The sequence below is a fragment of the Anabas testudineus genome, chromosome 6 (genome assembly GCF_900324465.2).
Source record: "Anabas testudineus chromosome 6, fAnaTes1.2, whole genome shotgun sequence".
Taxonomy (NCBI): Eukaryota; Metazoa; Chordata; class Actinopteri; order Anabantiformes; family Anabantidae; genus Anabas; species Anabas testudineus.
In genome coordinates, this window is record NC_046615.1 from 12,068,334 (window position 1) to 12,094,106 (window position 25,773).

Sequence of the window (25,773 nt, forward strand, 5' to 3'; positions counted from 1 at the left end):
AGCACTGTTAATTTCTTTAGTTAAAGTAGAGCTGTGTGTACATACACTGTATCTCTGGACAACTGCAACTGAACCCTTTTTAGGGTCTGTGTCACAATTAGCAACACTTCAGCCCAGCGTTGTAGAAAGTCATGACGTGCTTTTTATTACGTGTTCTTATAACCATAAATCTCTCTATGCCTCGAACTCGTGAGTGCATACTGTGTTGTTTACATGTTGAGACAAACAAGCTCATGCATGTTTTATAACGCCAGGTCAAGGTGTGCTGCACTCACAACACAAGGCTGGTAAAACTAAATGAGAGGTCCTAACCGAACATCCACGACTTTAAGACTGAGCCCTTGAACTGTCGGGTCCTGATAGAGTCAATGAGATTTAAAAAATTAAATAAAAGCTACAAATGATCCAAAATGACACAGCATAATAAAAGAAGATCAACCTACACTCCACTGAATCTACCTGCCTCCCTGTAGCGTTCACATGGTTAATTCATGACATTCTGCATTGAAATGCATCACAACCACTGTCCAAGGTGCTGATCCTGGGTCTAGGACTGCAAACATTGTCCATTTTACTTTTCCTTATATATTAGTCTCTAAGCAAGAATTCTGCTGTTGAAATCATGAAATGGGATTTTAACTGACCCAACAGACACTAGGTCTATTTCAGGAAACCTTTTGATTGTCTAGCAGTACTTTGTATTAACGTAATGTGTTCCTTTCTTATAATTTATGACAAAGATATCATTTTGGACTACAGTGGCATGAAAAAGTATGTGAACCCATTGGAATTTCATGGTTTTCTGCATTAATTTGTCAAAAATATGATCTGATCTTCATCGAAGTCAAGAGTATTAACAAATACGCACATCATTTAGGAGGAATGTTAGGGTCAGTGTTTCTCCTATTTTATCTCACCTGCACTGGACTGTCAGTTGAATTTTATAGGTTTCTATATTATGTATGTATATATATAAAGTGTTTTTAAACATTTTAACCTCTGAAATCTACTGTACTCTTGTAGATACCCAATGTATGAATATTTGCCATCACCCAAGGGCAGCTGGGTTTCTCCTCTCTTTCTGTGGGGATGCCAGGTCCTTCTCTCGTTCTCTATCTCTCTTTTTCTCTCCTCCTTTCTCTTTCTCATCTATGGGGCATATCACTTACAGTGTTTGCCTGTAACCTGAACTGTCATATTCAACCATCTGTAACACTCCAGTAACCTTTACACCCTCTGCTGCTGCTCTGAGATCAGACGGGCTCATTACTTAATAGCGGTGAAGTGTGGAGCGGGTGTATTAGGAACTGACACTGGATCAGAAGGTAACCAGAGTCCTCCTGGAACAGTGTGGCCCAACCCAAGCCCCCAATCTCACAACAGATCAGGAACTACCTGATCGAGTAATGAGACACCCAACACTGACACAGAGGAGCTCACACACTCACACACAAAAACCCAGAGACATTCATACACATGCAGGTTGTCAGGGGGGCAGACAAGGGACTGTAAAGGCCTGAGAAAAGAGTGACCTCCGCCTGTATACCACCAGAGAGAGTGTTGCTGAGGCTACTTAAGCGCGGGGAGACTATTTTCAGCTGACCAACACAGTGTGGACTTTTAAGGCTAAGTCTGGGATACACTGATGACCCACTGATACAGCTGCTACAGGATAAGTGGGCCACTTATGTCTCCATGACATACAAAGAAGACACACTGATACAGAGGACGTCTACTGAGGATAGTGTTGGAATGGATGAACACGAGTGTCCTCCTGGAGAAGAGGCTTTTATTTCAGGAGTGGAAAGGATTATTTTTGTCTAGCACATTTGTCTTCATCTCACTTAAAGGACATGATGTGCATGTCTAATCAATTGCTCACGCTCTATTTTAGTATGTGATTATGTACTGAACGTCTTCTACATCTACCAGCATGCACGGGCTGCCTTGTTCCTCTCTGGGCCACTGTTTTGGTAATCCATCAGATGTCAACGCCGATTCAACCCCTTCTCTAGAGCCAAGCAACTCGAGGCAAAGCAGAGATAACCATGGGCTTCAAGCAGAGGATCCAGTTATATTTCAGCCAGAACCCTTACCTGGCATCCCACAGGAGCAACAGAGGACAGTGAGCTCTATCTCCAGCTGCTCCACCAGAACCAGAAACGCGAATGGCACCAGCTCTAATTCCATCAGTCGCCCGCAGAACAAAAATGATGACCCATTCTCTGAGTCACCTCCACCCCGCCGTAGCTTCTCCCAGAGCTCAGAGGACGATGAGCTGGAGATTGAATGCAGTCCAGAGCTGCAACTGAAATTTCCTCAAATCCCTAGACCCTCAATTATTATCAGACAACCCAAGGTACTGTGCTCAGTATGTTCTGCTTTTGAGTGATATATTCTATTATTTCAAAGTTAATCATTTCTCTTAACTGGTTAATATTTTACAGATAGTATAAACTGTTTCTTTCCTAACTTGGTAGCTACTAGATTTATTGTAATACATTATTTATCCACAAGGGGGTGGTAGAACCCAAATAACCTTGTTCATCTAATCACATTTGAGGTTTGCAGCAAGCAGGAGCTGATTTCCTTCTGACAGGGCAGGAGAATGTATTCATGTTTCATCACTACAACAATTGTTTTTTTATCAATGGACAGAAAACTGTGAAATTTAAAACGCACACGTGCACTCAAACAGCTACTTTGCAGTGAGAGTGCTGGGTGACTAGATAGGATGTCAGTGTAATGTGTCCTCGAAAGCTGTTCAACAGCATTTATAGCGCTCTATAAACACTTCTGTGCGTGTCTGTGTTTACGTGTGTGTTCTTGTTCTGGCGAACATGCGTATTGTTTCCAGTCTCAAGCAAAAGCTACTGTAACATGCACAAGATTTCCCTCCTTATTCAAGAATGACGATGACACGTTATGTAAGTCATGTCCTTGGGCCCGGATCAATAATGCTGATTACCAGTGGGAACTGCAGAAGAATGAGGAGGAGGAGGGGTGGGTTTTAACAGGAATCCTAGAATTTACACTGTTGATTGCTTCATCCACAGAGGGGCAGCTTACCAGATGCTTCGACATCTGTTGGGTTAATCGTATAAATCTAGAGAACAGTAAGTTTGGTATGGTCTAAGTTAAGAGAAGCACTGCAGAAGAATGAAACAATGAACCAACCAGAACTGTTATTCAACAGTTTGTGGAAAGCAGCGCTTTCACTGCCTTATGCCAGCCTCCCAATAAAACTACAGCAGAACCACTCAATGGCCAACAGCACAATATGTGTTTAGAGGACAACTCCCAGGGTAACAGCACTGTGAACGTATAGAACCGTCCCCTCCCCCCTCCCATGCATACCCACGTTGTGTTGTGTCAGATTGAGTTGCACAAGGGTGTTTTTCAAGAACATGTTTCTAACTTTCTGTCGCAATGTGTACTCTGGTAAAGCAAACATCGGTGACATCTAACACACAGGTTGGTTTTTTAGTCTGATCTTGCTAGAAGGTTCAAAGAAAGGCTAATTGACTGCTGAGGAGCAGACATGACATGAGCATGTGCACTGACACTCCTTCACAGTTGACCAGTCAGCTTGGGTGATTCCTATTCTTAAGGAAAGCAAATGAATCCCCTATGAAGCAGCCTCGAGGCCAAATGCAAAAATATTACTTTATGACAGGCATAATATGAAAAGCATGCGCTGTTTGTCAACTAATAGAAATTATTGTGTGTGAGCATAATTAACAGAACACACACACACACACACACATTCTGGTGTGTGATAATACAGTTGGTGTATTTATCTTTGACCCCTCCCGTGAAGCCGGACGTGTTTATGGCACATTTCCTTTATCCAGAGCAGAAACTAGTGTCACTTCTGAGCATTCAGCACAATACAAGTACACACACACACACACACACACACACACACACACACACACGCACACAGGTGCAATGATTATATGGTTTAGAAAGGAATGTCGTACAACAATCATACAAATTCTTCAGTATTGCTCCCTCACACACCCAATGATACACCGTAGTAAATGATTACTCAACACATATCAGGCTAATAGAAGAGTTGGTCTGAAATGACTGACAAAGCTCAAAGGGACATTAATGTTCTCCTATAGAATCACTGTCTCTCCTAACAATGGCTTCAAACTACCATCTGAGCTGAACTTACGTATACCCCACCTGTTTTCTTTTTTGTTTTGTTTTGTTTTGTTGGCACCGACACTGTGCTGATAAGCCCTGAATCCCAGATTCCTTTGACCATCTACGGCACTATCAGGGCACATTTGAAAGCTAAATGACTTCCTCTTGGCAGTATTCATTGGTAGAATGTGTGACATTGTTTTATTTTTTATTGGCTTGTAAAACTTCATTTTAGTATTTCACACGTGAGAAGGGAACTTGTGCTGTGTTTCTATCGTTGGGTGTAGGTCTTTGTGTATAACTACATATATTTAATTATCTCTGCTATTTTATTATGTCTGAAATAAGCCTTTGAATCACCATTTTACATTTTTACAATAATGTTCACTGACATGTGATTGGTCATTCCTAATAGATTTATGTGTTTGTTATTCGTTGGTGACCTTACAGTGACTGACAGTATCCCTTTGTGTTCCCTTCCCACACAGTCCTCTGAGGAGTCAGAATTCCAGGAAAAGGTGTCTGACAGGTCGGACTGTAGAGACACAGAGGATGGAGGGTTATCAGGTAAAATGGAAACACGGAAAACAACACAAGCTTCCTCCTGTTTTTCTCTCTCTCTGCTCCCATCTTCACCTCCAGCTCATTCACGCTGGGACTGCTGGGTGCAGATTTTGAAACGGAAAAAGTTCTGGCTCTAGCTGGTGGAAAAACAACTTTCATTTTTGTGCGGAGAGGAACATAGGAATTACTCTGATTGTGGGGAAACAACCTGGCTCACACGGTTGTACCCTTAATATGTCAAACGTGTCATTACAAAAGAATTTCTGTTCCATTCCTTGTCTATTTATGAGTGATGAGGGAGACTTCTCTTTGTCCATGTGTAGAAAATACACATGCAGAGGAAGAGGTGGTTATTCTGTGTGCATGACTTTGAGTGTGGATGTTCCCTCACCTTGCCAGGATGTCAAGGTGGAGTGGCTGATTGATAATGGGATTGTGTGTCTGCATTGTGTGTATCAGTGTATGCTAGTTGACAGGAGTGTGTAGCAAAGCCCACTTCTGATATGTCACGATAAACTAGATTTATAAAGTGCAGCCTTAACTGAATCTGCCACAACAAAAATTTTAAAGTTTAAAAACAGGTGTTAGACTTCACAATATTGTAAGAGGTTGCTATTGTTATGTTCACTCCCTGTATATAACACAGCATCCTTCAGGAGCAACTTTCCCATTTCGGAAAATGGAACAGCAGGGCAGGAAAAATAGGTTAACAAAACCCTACTAATGTCCATTAATGCTTTTCTAGCCAGGTCCCGCGTTTTAGATGCTCTTAAAGGTTTAACATGTTGAGCTGTCCCTCTGGGCCACATACACACACACATACAGAGAGAGAGAAACAAAAAAAAAACGCCTGCCACATGTGGCTCTCTAAGAGTTGTCACATCAGCACAATGAACACTGTAAGGCTGAAAACAGAGGTCTCTTTATTCCAGTGAGAGGAATTTAAACAATACAGGCACACTTTTGTCCCCTCTTCACCACTGATAAAATGGGAGAGATTACGATGCACCGGGCAGTAACGTAAGTACAGAACATCCTCTGTGCTTTTCTCTCTGACACACACGCACGCACACAATTGTCACACTGACCTTGATTTCCCGTGGTCACTGTGTGTGTGTGTGTTGTTGGAAGGGCCTTCCTGCTCTCTGTGTTAGAAATCCTGCTTATTCAGCTTACTCACACACACGCACACACACACACACAGGACAGAGGAAGGGACAGAGGAAGGGACTGATGCATGCTATGTTGCTTGTGTCTCCTGTAAGGGTTTACCCAGGCCCGCCCACCTCCCACATTCGACCTGAATTATTATTTTTTTTCTGTTTTCTTCATGTACCGTTCATGATCAACTATGGCGTTCGGTGATGTATAAAACCTGGATGCTTACGTCAGTGCTGTAGAGGATTATTTATGTTTGTTTATACCGTTTGTTTGCACATCCTTAGGTATAAAGTCAACTTTTCCTCAGTGTTTACAAATTGTACAAGGCTAATATAGTGCCTAAATCATGTCCATGGAGAAGGAGACTATATGTTTGTAATAGTGTAAACAAGTGTATCAGTCTAATCTATTGCAAAGATTTGTATCTCAGACATACAAAAATGTACTCTGCCTGTAGCCTGTGTGATAAAATAGACATGGTAAGCAGTGGGCACCGGTCGAGCTCTGTGGATATCTTTCCCTTGCAGTACTATTACAGAACCATCTGCTCTCATTCTTGTTGGCAGTCATTAGGCTAAGTGGAAAGGCTCTGTACAGCAAAGCTTAATAAATCTGGGTGGCTTGACCAGTAATAACAACCACAGCAACGGCATCCAAGCACTGCAGTTAAATTACTGTATCTTCAGCTTTTTGCATGTGTTCAGATGCGTAACATTCAAACACATGCAAACATCGACACACACGCAGCCATGCAAATGCAGGAAATGGGGTGTAGTCTGTAATTTGCTCATCTGCTACGGTTGAGTGAGGCATTTTTGATTTTACTGTAATGTATTTGTGTTGTGGTCAGATTCTTATTTTGTCTCATATGGGAGACAGAAAAGAGGAAAATAAAGCATAACCAATAATAAGTAAGTAGAAAATGAGACAAAAACCGTTCCATTGCCATCTCTACCACAGACAGTCTAAAAATTACATCTACTTGTCACAGGAATCATTTATGTCTCCCTTATCTCGATTCAATAAATGAGATGAGAGAAAGAATCTGGATTGTTTTCAAAAAGACACATCAGAATTGAGAAATGCCAAAAAAAAAAAAAAAGAAAGAAAATAGCCAGAGAGAGAATGACACAGCATGAACGTGCACTGACTAGTGAAAGCCAGACAGGGGAAGAGTTTGAGAGGCTAATGATTTCACAAGTGCAGGCTGACGCAGCAGTGACCTGACAAACCTCATCCATGGCACACGTGTGCATGTTTGGAAGCGCGAGCTTCCATGTCTATGTGTGTGTGTGTGTGTGTGTGTCTATGGAACTGTGCAGAAAAGGGACACTGTGGTGTGAGTCATCCACCAGTGATTGAATTAGCTTAACTTTCACAGGGAAAGAAGGGTAAGGCAGAAAAAGCTTGAACGCATTATGTTACCCCCAGAACTGGGGAACACATCTCATAGACAGACAGGCATCCAATCCAGACAGGAGCGTCGCTCGGGTTTTATTAGAAAAATCCCCCAGCTTTATTAAAGCTTCACAAGCAGCCTCCACACGCCTTCTTTGTAAAGCCTGTGCACGCATGCAACCACATATAGGCTGACAATTCAAGTCAGAGTTGCTTACAGTGTCCTAATTGCCGATTTAAAATTTAAAACCTGCATATAAATGTGGAATATGACTTCTGACTTCTGCAGTTTTTATCTCGTGGTTACTCATTTGGAGGCACTGAGGTTGTGTGCCCTGGGTCAGACATGAGGGAGAACACAGAGTGGAAAGAATGCATTAAGTATGTTTGGGATTAGTGAGGGAGAACGAGGAAAATAGTGGCTTGATGTAAAAAAAAAAAAAGAGACATTTTCAACAAGTATCTCAAATTTAGCCAACGGCTTTTGAACACACACTGCCTTAGCATATGGTGGGTGTACTGCTCTTGTAAACCCTCCAGTCACTCAGAAGTAGGTCACACACGTGGGGGGAGGTGTTTATGTACACTACAATTACAGCCAATTATTTACCATCTCCCCCTTTCCTATACTAGCATGGTGTTGAGCATGACTTCACATGCACAGTGAAGAGACTTTCTGTTGTCATTTAGTTGGATTTCTCTGGACACGAGCAAGAGATTTACTATTATCAGTTGTAAGACCTGCCCACACTTACCGGAAAGTCTCCCTGTCACCATGGTTTTTCAGATAATCATATCCTGTTTAAAGTGGAGGCCTTTGGAGGCCTGATGAAGACAAAAAACAAGGGGCCTCACACGCAAGCGTACATACACACATACACACACACACACACAAGAACTGTGGGAACCCCTGAGACTTTAACAGAAACATCTGTCCTAGAAATCGGGCTTCAAATAGAGCTGAAAAGGAAGGGCAGTGAATGTTGGAGGCAGTGACCACTGAGAGAGCAAACACCCATATTCACACAGGAAGAGGCAACAGCATGGCCTTTACTGTACAAGTGTGTCTGCACTACCCAGTCAGCCCTTATTTACAGTAGGGCACTGTGCGCAGAGCTGTGAACTAACACGTCTTACATTTCATCAGTGTGAAGAGCACAGTGGTTTTTGCCTATTGCTTTGTGTCTTTTCTACAGCAGAGTTTTCGCTTGTCAAACCACTGTCTGGGTGTGCCTCAGCGATGTGGCTATTCACCTGGATCTCTACACATCACTTGTAGTTCAGAAGAAGCATGGAAGTTCCCTGAAATGACAACGGCTGATAATAATTTCCGCTATCTCTGCAGATCATCAGAGAAGTTATTACACAGAAACAGGCCTGTCGCCATGGTACCGAGGAAGTACTTTCTTCCTATTTACTTAGACAGTAAATGATCTTAGTTTACTACTGTACAGTGAAAGTTTTCAGTCATTGTTAAGGCAGTAAGGAGACACATTTGAGATAGTATCCGTCCACACAGAGGCCAATACACTAATTCATTTTCTCATGGTTAGGTTTTTTGAGTTATATCATCTTTCACTAAAGCTTAACCTGTAAATCAACTTTTGCTTTTTGTGCATGCATACAGTGGGTATGCATCTGTTTCCTGCACGGCGGGAGTGTGTGGTGGTCTCTGGAGGGAGTGTCCTCTGTATCAGCCCTCTCTCGTGACTCATCCTATTGTTCAGCTCAACACTCTTACTCACACATCTCTCCGATGATGAGAAGGTCCTTAGGAATGTTTTACTTTTGCAGCCCAACAACTTTTACATATTTAAATATCAGGCCAGAGTCATTATGTGCTCTCTATGTCGTTTCCAGTAAGTCTGCGTTGTAGCACAGCCACTTTGATCTTTATCCAGCTGAGACGAAACTCAGTGTCATCTACAAGGAAAGCCTGTGTGCCCCCTGAAATAAGCAAGGCAACACAAACCAACAGATCTTCATGAATCCAGGGGGTTTTGTGGGCTCATTCAACAGAAGGGTGATGGATAAGCAGTAAGCAGATTACTCTTCATCACAAATTCTGTCTGCAGCAACAACAGGCAGCGGACTGATCTAATCAAAGCAAAGACTGATCAAAAGATCTGGAGTACAGGAGCGACTGCTGTTAGCACCTTCCTCAGCTCTTCACAAAAAGAACCAAACTGAATCGTCAGGCGTGGTTGTGAACATTTCATTCATTGTAAACACCTTCAATGAAGAGTTCAGCTCAACAAACTGTAAACGCAGCATGATCACTGACGTAGCAGCTATGTTTTGGTCTCCGCTAGTTCCCATCGGACAGTTTAACAGAGCTTTTTTGCTTAAAAACAACTCCGAGCTGCAGCAGTGAATATAAAGTGCTGAGAGCAAACCAGTGAGTTGAAAAGTGTTAAACTGCTTTATCGAGCCGGGGGGGGGGAGTTCAGACAGATCCAACACAGTAATGGTTTGTTTTCATTAATGCACCTTTAAGGGAAAGAGGAACTGTTGATATTAGTTTACCTGTTTACATGTTACTACTAAATGCTTGTGCAGTAGCCCACCACTGGATGCAGCCTATAAATATAATATATATATATATATATATCTTTATTATCATCGCCTATCAGACACAATCAATGTGACTTCAGGGGATAAAAATAATCCATATGAAACTTTATTCTAACACCTTTAACCACGTTATATCAGGTTTCATTGGATGCCTGACCACGCCCCTCCCCGAGTCCCCGCAGCTTCAGCGGACAGGAGGAGGGGCGCCGCGTGACGTCACCCCCACCCCTCCCACCCAAGGCTTACATTTACATTTTCTATGGGTGCTTGCTGAGTGTTTGTGTGCTGTGGAGCTGTTCAATATTTTCCAAATAAAGCAGAGTCGGGCGGACACACCTCAGCCCCAAGACGGGATCCGGAGACGCACCGATGCGCCCTGATCCACTTCTTCATTTGAAATATTGAACAAGTTTAGTTGGAGAAGTCGCGTCGGGGTCGACTTTGAGGTAGGTGGATGTGTGTGTGTGTGTGTGTGTGTGTGTGTCTGGAGTGTGTGTGTGTTTTTGTTTTTTTTGTTTTTTTTTAGTGAGGTTGTACTAACAAAAGCAGCACGCTGTAACCGGCTGTGGACCGCGCTCGGTCAGACGCAGCAGGTTTCCTTTGGGTTTAAAAACCTGAAAAGTAACGAGGGAGCAGAGAAACAAACGAGGAGAGAGACACAGAGAGAGAGAATGAGGCTGCAAAACACAAACTCTTGCTTCATTGTCTCCTTTTGTTGTAGCGCATGAGGACGGGACAGTGAGGAGCGCTGTACAGCAACGTCAGGCTACAGTCACATTTAGTTTTGCAGCAGGCTCCTAATATCCAGGGAGGTTTATAAAACCAGTGTGTGATTTAGCAGAAGAATAGAAGATATAGAAAAAAATCAGGGTTTGTCACTTCGAGTGTGTCTGAGATCCACAGGACACGTTTGGAGACTTTACGCGCTGTCCTCACATGATATTACAGTTGGCATTATGTCTGCACAGGTCTCCTGAAACATATAGAGATGTATACTTGTAATGTAAACCACGTGGGGATTTACAAGCTGAACCTGCTCTCTCTCTCTTCTTTCTTTTTATTCTTAGTTATCCCCCACAGACATGTGAACACAACCCTTTACTGTTGAAATGTGAGACAAACAGTTTGGTTTTAGGTTTAGTTCGTGAGTGAGATCCTGTGTGTAATAGCTCAGCAATGACTAAAAGCCTCCTGTGTCAAGGCACATGGCTTCAGTCAGAGCTGACACACTGGCCCCTGCTGCTGTCATCAGGCACATTCACTAGCTGTCATTCAAGAAAGTGTGTGTCGTTTTGCATAGTTGCTGCTGCTCTGCCAACGTTGGATAGGGGATTTTGTTTTTTTTCTCATACTTTCAGTCAAACTTTGACAAGATGTTAAACAAATAAGGTCACACTCAACTCCAGCCACAGTGTTGGTGCAACATGTGTGTTTGTTTGCTGGTTGGAGGTGAAATAACCATCCAGCTAATACACCAACCGAGCCGCTTTTATCATGTCGCGATCAGGTCATTTAATTTTAGATCATCTTTCTTATAGCGAGTGGGGAAGCGACACAAGCAGGTGGCAGTGTGTTGGGCTGTGTATGGACAGAGCTTTCAAGAGTGTGGGTATGTGTGCAGGCAGAGGAAAGTTTCTCGCACATGTGTTAGTCATTTGGAGAGGAGTTCGCTAAACGATTTACATCTGTTTTCTGATCTTTGAACCCCCTCCTTCCCTCTGTTCTCCTGTTTCTCTTACTCGGCTTGTCTTGCTGTCTTCTGTTTCCCGTAAGGGCCGATGCTGTCACTGTGTGTGTGTGTGTGTGTGTGTGTGTGTGTGTGTGGGTGTTACAGCTGGAATGCTCTCTGCTCCATTATTATTGCACTCACTGGAATTTAAATATGTGAATGAAATGTCTAGGTTTCCATTCTATAATTGCACGTGTCCATTAGTGGCTCTGGTGCGTGTATCATTATAGAATCGGAGTCCCCTGAGGTTGAGCCTGACCTCAAGAATATCAAGGTATCTAGGTCAGGAATAGGTGTGTGTCCAGGACGGGTACAACTGGCAACCTCAAGTGTGTTGACAGTATTATGTCTGTGGGTATAAAATCTTCATTACTAAGCAGAACGCACTAATCCTTAAGACCCACACCACACAAGACACTGTGGTAGTGTCAGTAATTCATAGTCAGAATGTGTTACTAGTTCTTCTTATTGTTTACTGGTAGTGAAAGACTACCTCGTAGCACATTTTTCAAAAGTATTTCCCTTGTTATGAGTCATCTTTGTAAAGAATGAGGTTCACTGAGTTGGAACACACTTGTCCTTCTGGGAAACGTTGATTTGTTCAGCGCCGTGTTCAGATGCACATTTGGCTTCTAACATTGATGCTACATCCGTACTTTTTACCTCGCCGTACTTTAGGACTTTGTTTTCTTCCAAACCACCTTTTTTTTAATTTAACAGAACAGGCAGAACTTCTGAAACCCAGCAAAGTTCAGCGTTGTCTTGAAACAGTCACAGCCACACAACCCAAAATACAGCTGTGTTAATCTGGCAGAGGTAGGACTTATGAAAAACAGTAAAATACAAATGACACCCAGGGTTTATAGTAAAACAAAAAGACAAAAAGCACCTTTACTAACATTATGATTAATACTCATTTATGAAACAAATATTAATCTGTGAAAAAAATTAGTTTCAGGAAACAGTATGACTGTCTTTTAGACACCTTCTACTAACTAGATTAATCACATCACCACCAGCTAAAACCCAGTACAGCCTTAACAGGTTTAGGACTTGCGCAACACACTCTTGTGTTTGAATCATATTATTTACTTTGGCTCAAACTTAATCCGTAGTTTTTGTTTAACAGTCAAATAAGCACATCCTTTCTATCCATAATGTAAAATATCACATTTTTTTCTATACTTGTTTTTATTAGTTTGGACAGCGGCTGCATCTTTATGATCGTATTGGCCAGTTAGTTAAAACCATTAGGTGAATTACTGCCCCTCTCCGTGCAGGCTGAATTAAATATTACTATGAAATGTAATCACAGAATCATACAATAGGACAAAAGAAAAAACAGTGTACACTGTGCTGGGTTTTTTTTTTTTTTTCCATGGTTTTATATTATGTCACGATTCAGGTATCGAGTTTCCTGATAGAGTGACACAGACATGGCGAGTGTGCATGTGTGTGTTGGGTGTGTGTGGTTGGTGGGGTCAGTTCATATGAAAGTCAGACATGCAAAGGTTTGACTTGCTTTGTTTGAGCAGCCTCAGGACTTCATGTTGATTCACTCATAAAAGAGAGATAAGATGTGGAGTACGTGCCGACCAGAGTCTGAAGTAGACGGACAGACACACACACACCTGCAGACTTAACTTCTCAGAGAAACCCATTGATTTTCCTGCTGTTATGTTCGAGCTTCAGTCACAATAAAGCACCATTACTGTACTGACCATTGTGTAGTCGTGGTTGGCAGACACACACACACACACACACACACACACACACACACACACACACACGGAGCCTCTAAATGCCTTCCTACTTGCAGCTTATTAGGATGAAGTATAGAGACGTTGGGAGTTTCAGCTGCATGAATTGGATCAAGCTCTTTGCAAGTCAGTATTAAGACATATGATCCTGTCTTATTACAAAACACAAACAGGAACTTACACTCACAGAAGAACAGAGCCACTTCTGTCTGTTACTGACTAAAGCCTACGGGGATTTCAAAACGTATGCCTGTACTGGCTTTGGAAAGTTTCATCAGACAATGAAACCTTGTTTCCTACTGTCCCAACTGAAAATATGCATCTCCATACTGTATGATGTGTCATGTCAGACATAAAGCAAAGCATCAGGGAAAACAAAGACTCATCACTCGGCCTGATTTTAGGCACCTGGTTACCTGGTTATCCGTGTGTGCATGTACTTAAAGCTGCGTGTCTGTCTGGATAAAGATCGTCTGGTTTCCCAAGGTAACAGTTGTTATTGGGGGGTTTCTCTACTAGCATGTAAACAAAGGAGAACCTCCCAAAGCCTCCCTGTAGTGCCCCCCCCCCCCCCCCCAGCCAATGAGATTAGAGCTCCCAGCTGGGCTCAGCCAGTAGACGGTGAGGAAGGGGCGTGACTCATCCCTTTAAGGGGGAAAAACAGCAGTAAAGCACAAAGCTTTGAATCTAGGAACTGGAACACACAGTAGAGCCATAACAAAGACTTTCCCTTTATGACTGAACAGCACTTTGCACACAAATCGGCTGTGGCTTTTTACTGTATGGCTTTTTACAAGCGAAATAGATAGGAACTGGCGATGCGGGTGAGAGATGTGCAGTATGTTGGAGCGTGTTTACACGTCGGTGCGGAGGTGCCACAGGAAACATACACGTGCTCCGTCTAGTGTTGAGTTGGTGTTCTCAGGGTGGGTCTGTGTAGCAGAACAGTCTGTGCATGTGTTGTGAGACGGTGTCTCAGTCCACCTGTTCACATAAGGTCTATACATATACATACAGGGCCATGTGTCAGAGTCAGCTGTGGGAGAGTATAGACCAGCCTTTTGTATTTGACTGACAGGTGTGACCCTAAACTGTACCCCCTCAACAATTATTGAGGACATGTGTTCAGAATTTGGTCAGTCAGCCCTTTTGATTTGAGCCTTTTAGAGAAAAGCACATGTGCCCATCAAAATGTTACTGTCACTCAAACATGTATGAGTACCGCCCCTGGCTGGGTTTTTGCCCCTACACGTATATGCTGTCGTGTGCCCGAAGGAATAATCACTTTGCAGGTTCATCACATTCCCACAGCATGACTCAAAGTGGTGTCTGTGCTTTTTCAATCCATCCCATTCATTCGTGTAATCTGCCTCAGCCCAGGGCCCGAAACATGTGGCGACAGGACTGTGCACGAGCAGCCTCGTGAAATAACTCCAGTTGGAGCTGAACACAGACTCGCAGTCAAACCAGGCGTGCGTCACTCCAAAAGGAGAGATGTCAGCTAAACACCATCAATTTGCTCCATCTTTGCTTCATCTTAACCGTAAAAAGCATCAGTTACTGTTGACATTTTAACTACAACCGGTTCATCTGATCAAGTCAGGGCATGTCCACTGACAGTTCTGGATACCTGCTCATATTGCAGTCTAGCTCTTAAACGCTAGATATGGTCACACTATAATCAGACAAGACCAAATGCAGCCACAGTGGTTATCACACAGATGCAAGACAAGACAGGAAAAACATAGCACACACACAGATTTGAAGAAGTACAGCTACGATATTATCATTTCCGAAGCAATATGATAATTTGTTTGGTTTGACCAAAAGACATTTAAATAATTGAACACAGCACTAGTGTGACCTGCAGGTAGTCACATTCACAGATAAGTGGACACACTATTACGGTGTGCAGGTGTAGGACATTGTTATGTGTAGTGGATCAACCAATCACAACAGTCTAGGAAGTGGTGCTTTAAGAGAGAAAAAGAACAACTCCTTTTGAATTCTCAAAAATGCTCAAATTCGTTTAAATGAACTTTTAGATATGTACTGAGCTTACTGACTTAAACAGTAAGTGTAGACAAAGAAAAAAAGATGTATCTGCATTTAGCTTTGGGTCGTCAGAAAGATGAGAACCGTTCAATATTAATAATTCAATAATACTTGTCATAGTAATTTTGGGTGTTGACTTTCCATCATGACACTCTGCGGAGCTGCCTAGTGCTAACTGAACGACACCAAGGTTTTAAACCACAGAAAGCTCCGCACATGAACTATTTTGTTAAAACAAGACAGCTTGTGCTGTCCTCAGATGATACACTGTTGTGTTACATGACCCCGTCCTCGCGCGGCCTGCTTGCTCGTATACGAGCATCTGTGCTTTATGAACCCCAAAAAAACGTAGATTGTAAATTCCCACACCCCTGCATCTCCCTAGTGACCTCGTCATACAGTGGGAGTGGGGCGGGTGCTTTTGGAGGTCAGTACATTTTGAGGTCCCAGAAATTCTTTCGGCTCCTATTGTGCTCTGTTCCAGGCCCCCTACTTCAAGACAGGAAATACAAAACAGATCTCAACCCCCAAAACATCCCAGCATACTTCTAAGAAACCATTTTCCTCTCTGTTCTTCTTAGTTTCTCCCTCCAATCCTCCCATAACCTACTTTAGCTTTTAAATATAAATTGAAGCGATTTACTTGTTGTAAACAAATGATAGCAGTTGACCTTTTCATTGTGTACAGACAGTGCTTCTGACAAATTCGTGGTGGTCATATTTTGTCTCATCCTAGTGGTTGCTTCTCTTCTTGGCCTGCAATGGCACACAGGCTTTTCTCAAGGGAAACATTTTGCTTACAGATGCTCACACAGTGCTAGACTGAAAACAAATACTGTGGGTATTTGGGCTGTTTGATTCGTGCACGTCACTGTGCTTTCCTCTGTGATCTATGCGTCACCATTGGGAAGGCCTGTAAATGACCACGTATGTACGGGGGGAGTCCAGGAAATGAGCTCATTGTCACAAGAAAATGCTCCCAGGCTCCGCATCTCTTTCACTTTCTGCCACACTCCCTGACACGTACGCCCCTGGTCTCCCTCCCCCACTGCCCCACTCAGCTGTCAGTTAAAAGCCCATCTATCTATGTGTTTTTAATTAGGGCCTCCCCTATGTACGGCTGAATGGCTTCTTCGTTAACAGGAAGGCTAGGAGACGCACACCAGGATCTGTCCGGCTTATAACACACTGCAAGGGTGTGTGTGTGTGTGTGTGTGTGTGTGTGTGTGTGTTGAAGAGAGAGGGTAGGGTGTGGGGGTTGCTTTAGGGGTATTAATGACGCAAATTCTCCTGAGGAGCGGACCTCCCATCTGTGAGTGGAATAGACAGGATCTGGCCAAAAAAACAGAATGGGACAGTGACTATGTGGGACAAGAGGGAGACACAAGAAAACAGATGGTAAATGAAGTTGAAAATACTATTAGTATCTTTCTTTCATTCTTTTGTTGTCGGTCTAACTCAAACTAAGTAGTTGTTTCTCATGTCAGTGTTTTCATATGAACCTAACCTTCATGCTAGATACCGTGAAAACTAAATCCTGGCTCACTGGTGATGCAGCGGGTGTGGTCAGCCATGTGTTCACAACCAATGACGGTTCAATGAGTTCCGCATGGTCTGTTCTGGTTGTGCCTGTGTACTGGAGGACAGGACGGTCAGAGGGTGAGCCAAGCCACCAGCTGCTCTCTTCGTCTTCATTCTGACTTTAGAGATTGCAGTAAGAAAAGGTCCACTCATGGCTCATGGAGGGGGGGGAAACCATGGCGTTTTTTCATGATATAGTTTTCTGGATCTTTCCATGTGTTTCACCCTGTCTGTCGGTTTTGTCCAATGCAAGTTTATAAACCTATTCCTATTTTCTCATCCATGTCAGTACAATCCACTTTTTGTAATTGCTTGTTTTTTCCTATAGCGTAGTCTCCTGAGCAGTGAAATGAAAGAGATGCACTGATAATGTCTCATTTAGATTCTCCTCCCCATCCCTCATCGTTAGTCTTTCTGCCCATCTGCGCTCTTCTTTGTTGGGTTAGACCAGGAAAAGGGTTTTTTTATATACTGTAAATGGACATATTACATTTATTTGTATACAAACGTGTACAAAGTGATTTCAAAGCTGCATCAATCTTAGCATGCAGTTACGCATGCATTTCAAGTTGTAGAGAAATTCTGAGAAATGCATGTTCCTCTTTATGTGCTAAATAATGCCAAAAGTTCAATATGCCCAAGGAACGACAACAGGTAAACCAGCAACAGGGTTGTGGGCGTCCAGGGCTCATTAAAGCATGTGGGTAGTGATAAGGCAGACTACAAAAGAACAGATGGTAAATTAAGTTTAAGATAATATTAGTATGTTTCCATAGAAGCTCCTTTAGTGTGATCAGACTAGATCCCCCAGAAGAGCTGCTACAGGACAAATTTCATCATTTCAACATAATGTTGATGATTCACAGCTGTCAGAATACCAGTGCATTGCAGCTTGCTGCATGTGGGGCTGATTAGCTGCAAACCGGATACAGTGCCCACAGTTGTAATGTCATGACTGTTAAAAGTAAGTCGGCATTGACCAGAGTATACTCTGTGCCATGTCACTAAATGCAGTGTGGTTGATGTATACTCTCTGCTGTGACTTGGAGAAAATGACGGTTGAGGAGGAAATTGAGAAATGAAGCCGTATTATGAATGCAACTGTGTACGTGTGCTGCAGTGATGCAATCACTTGGCCAGAACGGGCGCTCAGCCCATCGAAGATAAGTTATTGTATGAGCTCTAATGCAACCCACCACTCAGGGGAAGACTTCGACATAAACACACTTCTATTCACTATCAAACACATGAAATCAGCAGCAAAAATAATGTGCGTGAGCGTGATATTAGTCCTACTATTAGGAATATTACTGAAATATTACTGTTTAGTTTCAGCCTTCACCTGGATTTAACTCTCTGCATCTCTTTTTCAACTTTGTTTTATTTTTCCTCCTATGATTGATTGTAGATTTCCTGTAGCTAGCTGGTTCGAAAATGTGATATTTCACGTGAGATCACAGCATAAAGTCAATAAACGGAAGCTGTCTTCGGCCAACTCTCTTTTCTCTTGTCCTGGACTATTATGTGACCCAGTTTTTCTTTTCTTTTCCATTGTTTTTACCAACTTGCTTTTATCTCTGAAAGCTTTAACAATCTCCTCAATGCTGCGCCCTGGACATCTTGGAGAATCAGGTCTTTAGAAGGCTTATTATTTTGTGTGTGTGTGTGTGTGTTTACCTCTGTGTGTGCTGTGAGGGTGTGTTTCCAAAACCAATAAACAAACGGTTTTAATGGGCTTCCTGGAACAGCCTAAATGTTGTCTTGCAAACAACAAACCAAGTTTCACCTGGTGACATGCTTGGAGCGATGCTTGCACGCTTCACGTTCACATTTTGGCACAGAGATGCGTACAGGACCACATAGTTCAGAACCCGGACATGTTAAAGTCTTCATCCACAGGTATGCATTAAATGCTGACCACTGTTGGAACATGTTTTCTTTTTACTGCTGCATAAAACCAGACAGAACATAAACAAAACTACTAAGGATAGGTGTCCTTCAGCAGAGCTCCAATTTGAGGCTGTAGGCCCTTTGAACTCCCTATGTCGCTTCCCCTGTGCTGTGGGGCACAGAGGAAATAGGAGCAGATGTGTTAGAGTAACCAACATTTTGACAACACAGCCACTCAGTAAGTTCCTCTACCCCCCTACTACCAGCATTAACACAACCCGCCTTGGATGTAACCAGCAGGTTTGTGCTCTCACACAACCCTCTGATTATAGTCACAGGATGTTCTGCCCTCGAAATGTACAACGCACTGCCACACAACACTGCCACCATGAATTGGCCACGCTCAACTAGTTTTTTTTTTTAGGGTAAGAGTTAAAAGCGGCTTATTTTAAAGATACTGTGAGCGAGGTCTTGAGAATAGCGCTGCCACTGCAGTGCCTAGAGACAGGTTAAAACATAATTTAACATTGTACTGTGTGTTGACAACATCGCTAACTCATCATATGCATTTATCATCTACATAGAATTTAAGGTTTTGTTTTGTTTTTTTACCACAGTTTTTAAAAGGTTACTAATCTGGGATTAGAATGGATTAGTCAACATTATCACTGTGCATCACAACCTGGATAAAGCAGTTATTTTATTTGTCAACATGTGTCCATCAAGCATATATTATGTTGTGCTCTCCCTCTCTCTATCCATCTCTCTTTGTTCTGCAGTATGCAGCCACAAACCGTGTTTATCTTAGGCTCCTTTGTTACATAACTGGCACATTTAGTTTCAGGGATGCAAGAAGGTTGACCCCTAGTGGTGCTGTTCACTCATTGCGCCCATGCCCTGCTAGGTGTTGATGTTTTGATGTTGAGGAAACTCTCCTCCCCCACCTTTGTGCCCAGCATGTTGCGGCGTATCGCACTTTGAATTGCTCGAGTTCCAAAACAGGACTTTGTTTTCAGCCGCAGACAGGAGACACCTTAAAATCACAGTCATTTGAGAATTATGAACTGTTATATCGTAAATTTAGGTCGTTCCACACGCTGTGGGAGATGAATCACATGTGACTTTGATTAACTGTTTGTTTCACTGTTTACTTAAAACAGCAGTGTGCAGAGGACTATTTACCATCAAGAGTAAATTGCCATTAGTTCTATAAAGTACATTGTGTGATATCCATTTATTAATCTGTTCTTTAAGTGATAGGGAACATTTGGTTATAAGCCTTTCTTTATCTAGACATGTGCATTGAAAGTGAGTGGGAAGGAGAAGGTGAGGGTGGGGGCAGAGATAGAGGGACAGGGAGGGAGAGAGAGGGAGAGAGCGAGTGTATGTATGTGTGTGACTGTAGCTATAAAACAGACTTTGAACTCGAGGCAGCTCAGTAGCAGACAGCTGTGCAGGACAAAGCACCTCTCCTCTGTGAGGCTCTGCACCTTACTGATAAACCGGACAGCGCATGTTTTATAGCTTTTCCTGGATAATCCATTGTCAGCTAATCAAAAACAGCAAAGATGACTACAATGTTCAGATACCCCGTCTTTCCTCATCTGCAGGGTGAGTTGTGCCGAGATCGAATTTTGTGCTTTTGTGTGAAGCGTTTAGCAGTTGGTCTCATTTGTCTCTGTTACAACACATTAAAGAGGACTGAACACCTTTATAGCTAAATGTTTGCATTTCAGGTGTTTAACTCTCCAGATTCACATTTTCATCATTTAGTAATTATGGATCATATATTCTGTGAAATGTAAACATATGTGCCATCAAACGGATGCAATCTGAAATGTCATCATAAAGCAAAGCTGGCTGGGGAACACTCTCAGAGACCATAAAACTTTTTATTTACTGTGTTGCTGCTTGTACTGACTGAACAACTGACGTGAACTTGCTGTAAGTTCCAGTCATTTCTCAGTTTTACAACAGCTTGATACAGTAGGTAAACTTTGAGTGAGGAGATGGGGCTTTTCTCACGCATGCATTGGTTTTATTTACGCGAAGGGAGAAAATGCTGGCTCCTATTTCTAAAATACAGAATGATCATCACCATCAATACATTAAAATGGCCACTTGTATGTGCTAATATGTGGAGGTCACCTTATTTTTGACATCAAGGCCTGAATCTTTGGGGTTGATTCTTACACTGTTAGGAGCTTTGGAAATATTTGCATAACTATGTGTCCGACAGATAGGTGCGGCTTTGTGCTGTCCTGATTCATCTCTCATTATTTTGCATATGTTTTTATGTTATCTGACAGGAGGACACAATGTTCCTCTTCACCCAGTGTGGAACAATTATGTAATTCCAGCTCAGAGTCTCGCATCACTATGGAGACCAATCAAAAACTCAGCTTATGCCAGAGGATCAGTGAGATGCTCATATCAGGAGTTGAAAGGAGGGCAATTTCAGAGAAATAATAGGTTCCAAAAAAAAAAAAAAAGTCTGCCTGCCTCACACTGACATTCCTGTCACCACACGCACAATTGTCTTTGTCTTTTTGCTGCATCTGAATGCTGTGTCATCGTTGTTGTTACATGAAGGTCCTTTTCATTTGTTTCTGTCTTTTCAGATCCGTGTGACCCTGGTCTATCTCTGTCACCAGGGAGGAGTGTCATGGCGGAGCCAGACTATCTGGAGGGAGACTGTGATGAGCTCATCAAACCAAAGAAGCTGATCAACCCAGTCAAGACCTCGCGTAACCACCAGGACCTGCATCGAGAGCTGCTTATGAACCAGAAGAGGTCAGGGGACAGTTACCTTAAAGGAAGAAATTAATCTTATACAAAAGACAGCCCGAAGTTTGATACAGTACAATAGGAAAACTATAAAAATAGAAATATCACCTTATGTGTTTATGACATCAAGTTCCTCCCCCCTCCTCCTCCTCCTCCTCCAGAAAACAGAACAGGCGAATTTAGTTTAACCTCCACTAGTGCAGGATGAGTTAACACAGTAACCCTGTCACTCTCTTCCAGCGGTTTAGTAGCATCAGTACAGGCTGTACTGATGCTTCTGCAGAGTGTCACAGTAGCTGGTGTCACTGTCCCTCCAGCCTCCCAGCAGCAGTATTATGTAAAGCTGTGCATATAGAATAATATAAAACCTCAAGTGCAGCGTTGTATCACATTACAATGTACGCGTAGCGGATACAGATACGCTGAAGCTCGTGATCACGCGAAATTTTTCTCTCATCATACAGCGTCAGCAGCATTGAGCTCGCTCTATAAATAACTACGTGAACACACATGCTGTTGACAGCTGTTACATCACAGCAGTGATGCTCCATCTTCAGGGTCAATGAGTGATGTGCTTTTACAGTGATGGAGGCATTAAAGAAAGATGAGGAATGAGACCGGGATGGTCCAAATACAGCATGATATTCTTTCTAGTGATCTAGACAGTGAATGTCCAGGTGAAGAGTGAGAGATGAACACAGTGGGCTTTAGGGAAGATGAATTTGTTTTTATTGGGCTTCTATCGTGCACTTAAAGTATAGAAAGCTGCCCTGCATTGTGGATTAGTCACAATGACGAGAGAGGGGAGGGTGGGGTGGGTGGATGCATGGATGCATGCATGGATGGATGGATGACTTTATGAAAAGGGGAAAAAAAACATCTTATGTAATCCAGATTACAAAACAGTCTTGCTGAGGGCCTTTCTCAGTCTTCTCTACCTTCGCTGTGGCGACCCTTCCTACACACACACACTCAGAATTTCAGAAATGCAGTCACCAGGCCTGGGAAGCATTTGAGCAGATGGAGGTATTGATGTGTGGGATTTGAACAGACATTCTTTCTAGTCTGCTAGAGGGTGGGCACCCGTGGGAGGGGTCGTGGTTACGAGGGTCAGCGATTATGTAAACATTGCCCACAGTGAAAAAGGGTTGTGTAAGCGTAGTTACAGTACACCCTCTCAGTTATTGCTCTCAGTGACCTTGATCATCCTCCCTTTCTGCGAGAGGTGGTCGCAAACAGCCCGACGCTGTCACACTGTCATACCCTCCGCTCTGCTTTCGTAAGACCCTCGGTGTCTGGTAAACCAGGGCTTTTTAACCACAGCGGCGACTTTAGGCAAAGCGATGCCTTGTACAATAACGCCCACTCCTTGGAACATCACGGGCTTGGTTATGTAATCTTCAGGATTTAATAATGCATTTAATTAAGACGTTGTTACCAAACTGCAGCGAGGCGGCACGCTGTGTTTTCTTTGTGAGAACCAGTGCTACCTGTGGCAAAACTAAGATGAGTTGTTACAAGGGGAGTTCAGCATACTGGATAATGAGGTTTTGCTCCCCCCTCCCCCCCCAAATACTTTACAGGTTTTGTTGTTTATTGGTTTCTACTGTTTCTAGCTGACTCCCACCACGATCTCCACTCCCCTGTGTCTTAAGCACTCATAGTCTCCGAGACTTATCCTCAGCCCCCACCTTTCTCTCTCGTAATCTGGAGGAGTTTGGAGCATTACATAACATTTGGCATTTTTGCTCCTGTTCGCAAGATGTGCTCACACTTCACTAAGATGTCCCTGTCCTCTTTGTGATTTTTTTTTTCTTTCTACACACATCAATGCAGTTATGTAACAGTCCCTCAGGTTGTTCAGTGATTTATCAACCCAGCACAGCTTTCACATGAATGTCAATTGCACTGCTAACAACCAATGCGTGCAGGTTATCAAATGTAGAACAATCTGTGACTGGCGTCAAATCAAAATTTTCATGAAACATGATTGACGTGGTTTAATCCAGAACATTTAGTGCGGATCTGAAACGTTGAGCTAGAATGAGGTCATCGGCTCCCTGGGCTGTGCACTGTGTCATTAGCATGTGGTGTTCGTTAAGCTTTATTTTAGTAACATGATGTTTCACTGATTGATTCTGCGCAGGGGTCTGGCTCCTCAAAACAAACCCGAGCTCCAGAAGGTCCTGGAGAAAAGAAAGAGGGAACAAATTCTCAAGGCTCAGAAGGAGGAGCAGGAGGCACACAAGAAGAGGAGTGACCTGGAGATCGAGCTCATGAAACGACAACAGAAACTAGAGCAGGTAAACGACTGGAAGAGAGAATATCACTCTGTTGCTCCATCTGAACACTAGATAAAACAAAGAAGCTATTAGTTCCCGGTTTGGACGTAGTAAGATGGAACAAGATGCATTTTATTGATGTTGCTATCAACGCATTATCACCGCTATAATTTGTGTAATCGTGAATCTGAATTTGTCAACGTCTGGGTTGTTGCAGCTGGAACTGGAGCAGCAGAAAATTGAGGAGGAGCAGGAGAACACCCCCGAGTTTGTGAAGATGAAAAGCAACCTTCGCAGGACCAAGCAGGAGACGGATGAGGAGGAACGAACCACCTAAAAACCCCCCCGTGGGTGTCTGGGTCTGACTGAGAATGTGTTGTCTGTGGTGCACGTTGGTGACCTGACCGTGGCCCAACACGAACTTCCTGGCTTTTCCAACCGAGCTGTTCCTTCCTGCAGTGAGGAGAGACTTTACAGACTAAAGATACCCCTCTGTCTGCCTGCCACGGGCCGCCAGTACTCACATCTGCGTCTCGCACCCACTCAGCGGCACATAGCACCCCTCCACCCTGGCAGGAGGGACCTGACACAGAATTGCCACAAGATACACACCTTCGAACGAGGGCAAACAAGCTTCCGATGAGTTCTGATGGAGAAACAACAAACAAACACACACACACACGCACACACACAAGACTTTCCATTCCCTCTGTTTTCACTCTTTTCACCGCAGAAAGCTGTTGTTTCTCTCTTTCCTGTTATCAATGTTGTTGTTGTTGTGTTTTTTTTACCCCCTCATTTTCAGACTCCGATAAGAAAAAGTGGACACTGGATGGACTCTTGAAGCTGTGTAATGTAAAAGCCAAACAAATGTGCTTTTGTTATTTATGTTGGTAGCTTTTAGCCCAGGTATAGGGGAGGACACTTTTTAGTCATTCTGTATTTTAGTTTGTTTTACAGCATAGTTTATGAAGCCAGAACAGGACAAAGGGAGTGTATGGTTGTATGAAACTCTCACGTTTGCTTTATGATATATATTTTTTTTATTTTAAACATGCCATTTCCTCAGCTAATGCAATTTTGAGCAATAGTAGGCCTGAGACCTACTGAGAGTGACCTGTTCTTTATATATTCTGTTGTTTTGTATGAATAAAAGAATTGAAAATAAATAATTTAAGTTTTTTTTTAGTTTGCTCAATAAGAGTAAGGCTTGAGCCCACTCCGTCGTTTCTGAAGAGAGCATTTGGTTGCAACCAGGAAGTACAATTGAAAGCGTACACCTGTCATAAAAGATTTAATTGGTAGTTCTATCTAGATCTGTTCTACAGCTGCTTTGCCTCTGAAACCACTTTGATAAGCGAAGCGAAACTTTATCACTGGAGTATTTTGTCTTTATTTACAATGGTTGCCATAGATTTGCCAACAAGTAATTTAAACCAGCCAATCTAAATTTAAGTGGGTGTTAACTGCAAAACAGATTAACTTGCATTTGTCCCCAACACGGCACATAAGTTCCAAAACGGTTACACAATGTGAGAAACTGACAAACAATAGCTATTATTTAGATGGCAAGAGCAGATTTATACCCATATAGCTCTATGCTCCTCTCCAGATCTTTTTATTAAACATTTAAAATGTAAACAAAATGTTCTATTTATTTGTATTTATGCCAAAAAAAAAAACAAAAAAACAAATGGCAAAGCTGTGCACCCGTCACGCAACACAGTTTGTTTATTCTGAAGCAGATGTTGATTGTTTGCATAGACTTCAGGTGTCTAGGATTTGTAACAGAAACTACTTGGTAAGGCTGCAGCTGGTTTCCAGTGATGAATTTACA

The 25,773-nt window shown here is 42.7% G+C and overlaps 1 protein-coding gene across 2 annotated transcripts; it reads left to right on the forward strand.

The window, feature by feature from the left end:
• The first annotated feature begins 10,112 nt into the window (after nucleotides 1-10,112).
• Nucleotides 10,113-24,964, forward strand: fam107b (family with sequence similarity 107 member B). 2 transcript variants are annotated; one of them, XM_026365185.1, is made up of 4 exons: nucleotides 10,113-10,298; nucleotides 21,489-21,660; nucleotides 23,801-23,957; nucleotides 24,154-24,964. In XM_026365185.1, exons 2-4 carry the CDS (start codon nucleotides 21,533-21,535, stop codon nucleotides 24,271-24,273), a joined length of 405 nt encoding a protein of 134 aa, XP_026220970.1. In that variant the 5' UTR covers nucleotides 10,113-10,298; nucleotides 21,489-21,532; the 3' UTR covers nucleotides 24,274-24,964. The 2 variants fall into 2 exon arrangements, with proteins under 2 accessions (XP_026220970.1, XP_026220969.1); XM_026365184.1 differs by lacking the exon at nucleotides 10,113-10,298 and adding an exon at nucleotides 20,248-20,478.
• Nucleotides 24,965-25,773: the final 809 nt, after the last annotated feature.

Coding starts and splice junctions, on each gene's coding strand:
- fam107b (XM_026365184.1), top strand. CDS start 20,436: ATGACTACAATGTTCAGATACCCCGTCTTTCCTCATCTGCAGG. Junction 20,479..21,488: donor CGTCTTTCCTCATCTGCAGG/GTGAGTTGTGCC, acceptor CTGTCTTTTCAG/ATCCGTGTGACCCTGGTCTA. Junction 23,958..24,153: donor GACAACAGAAACTAGAGCAG/GTAAACGACTGG, acceptor GGGTTGTTGCAG/CTGGAACTGGAGCAGCAGAA.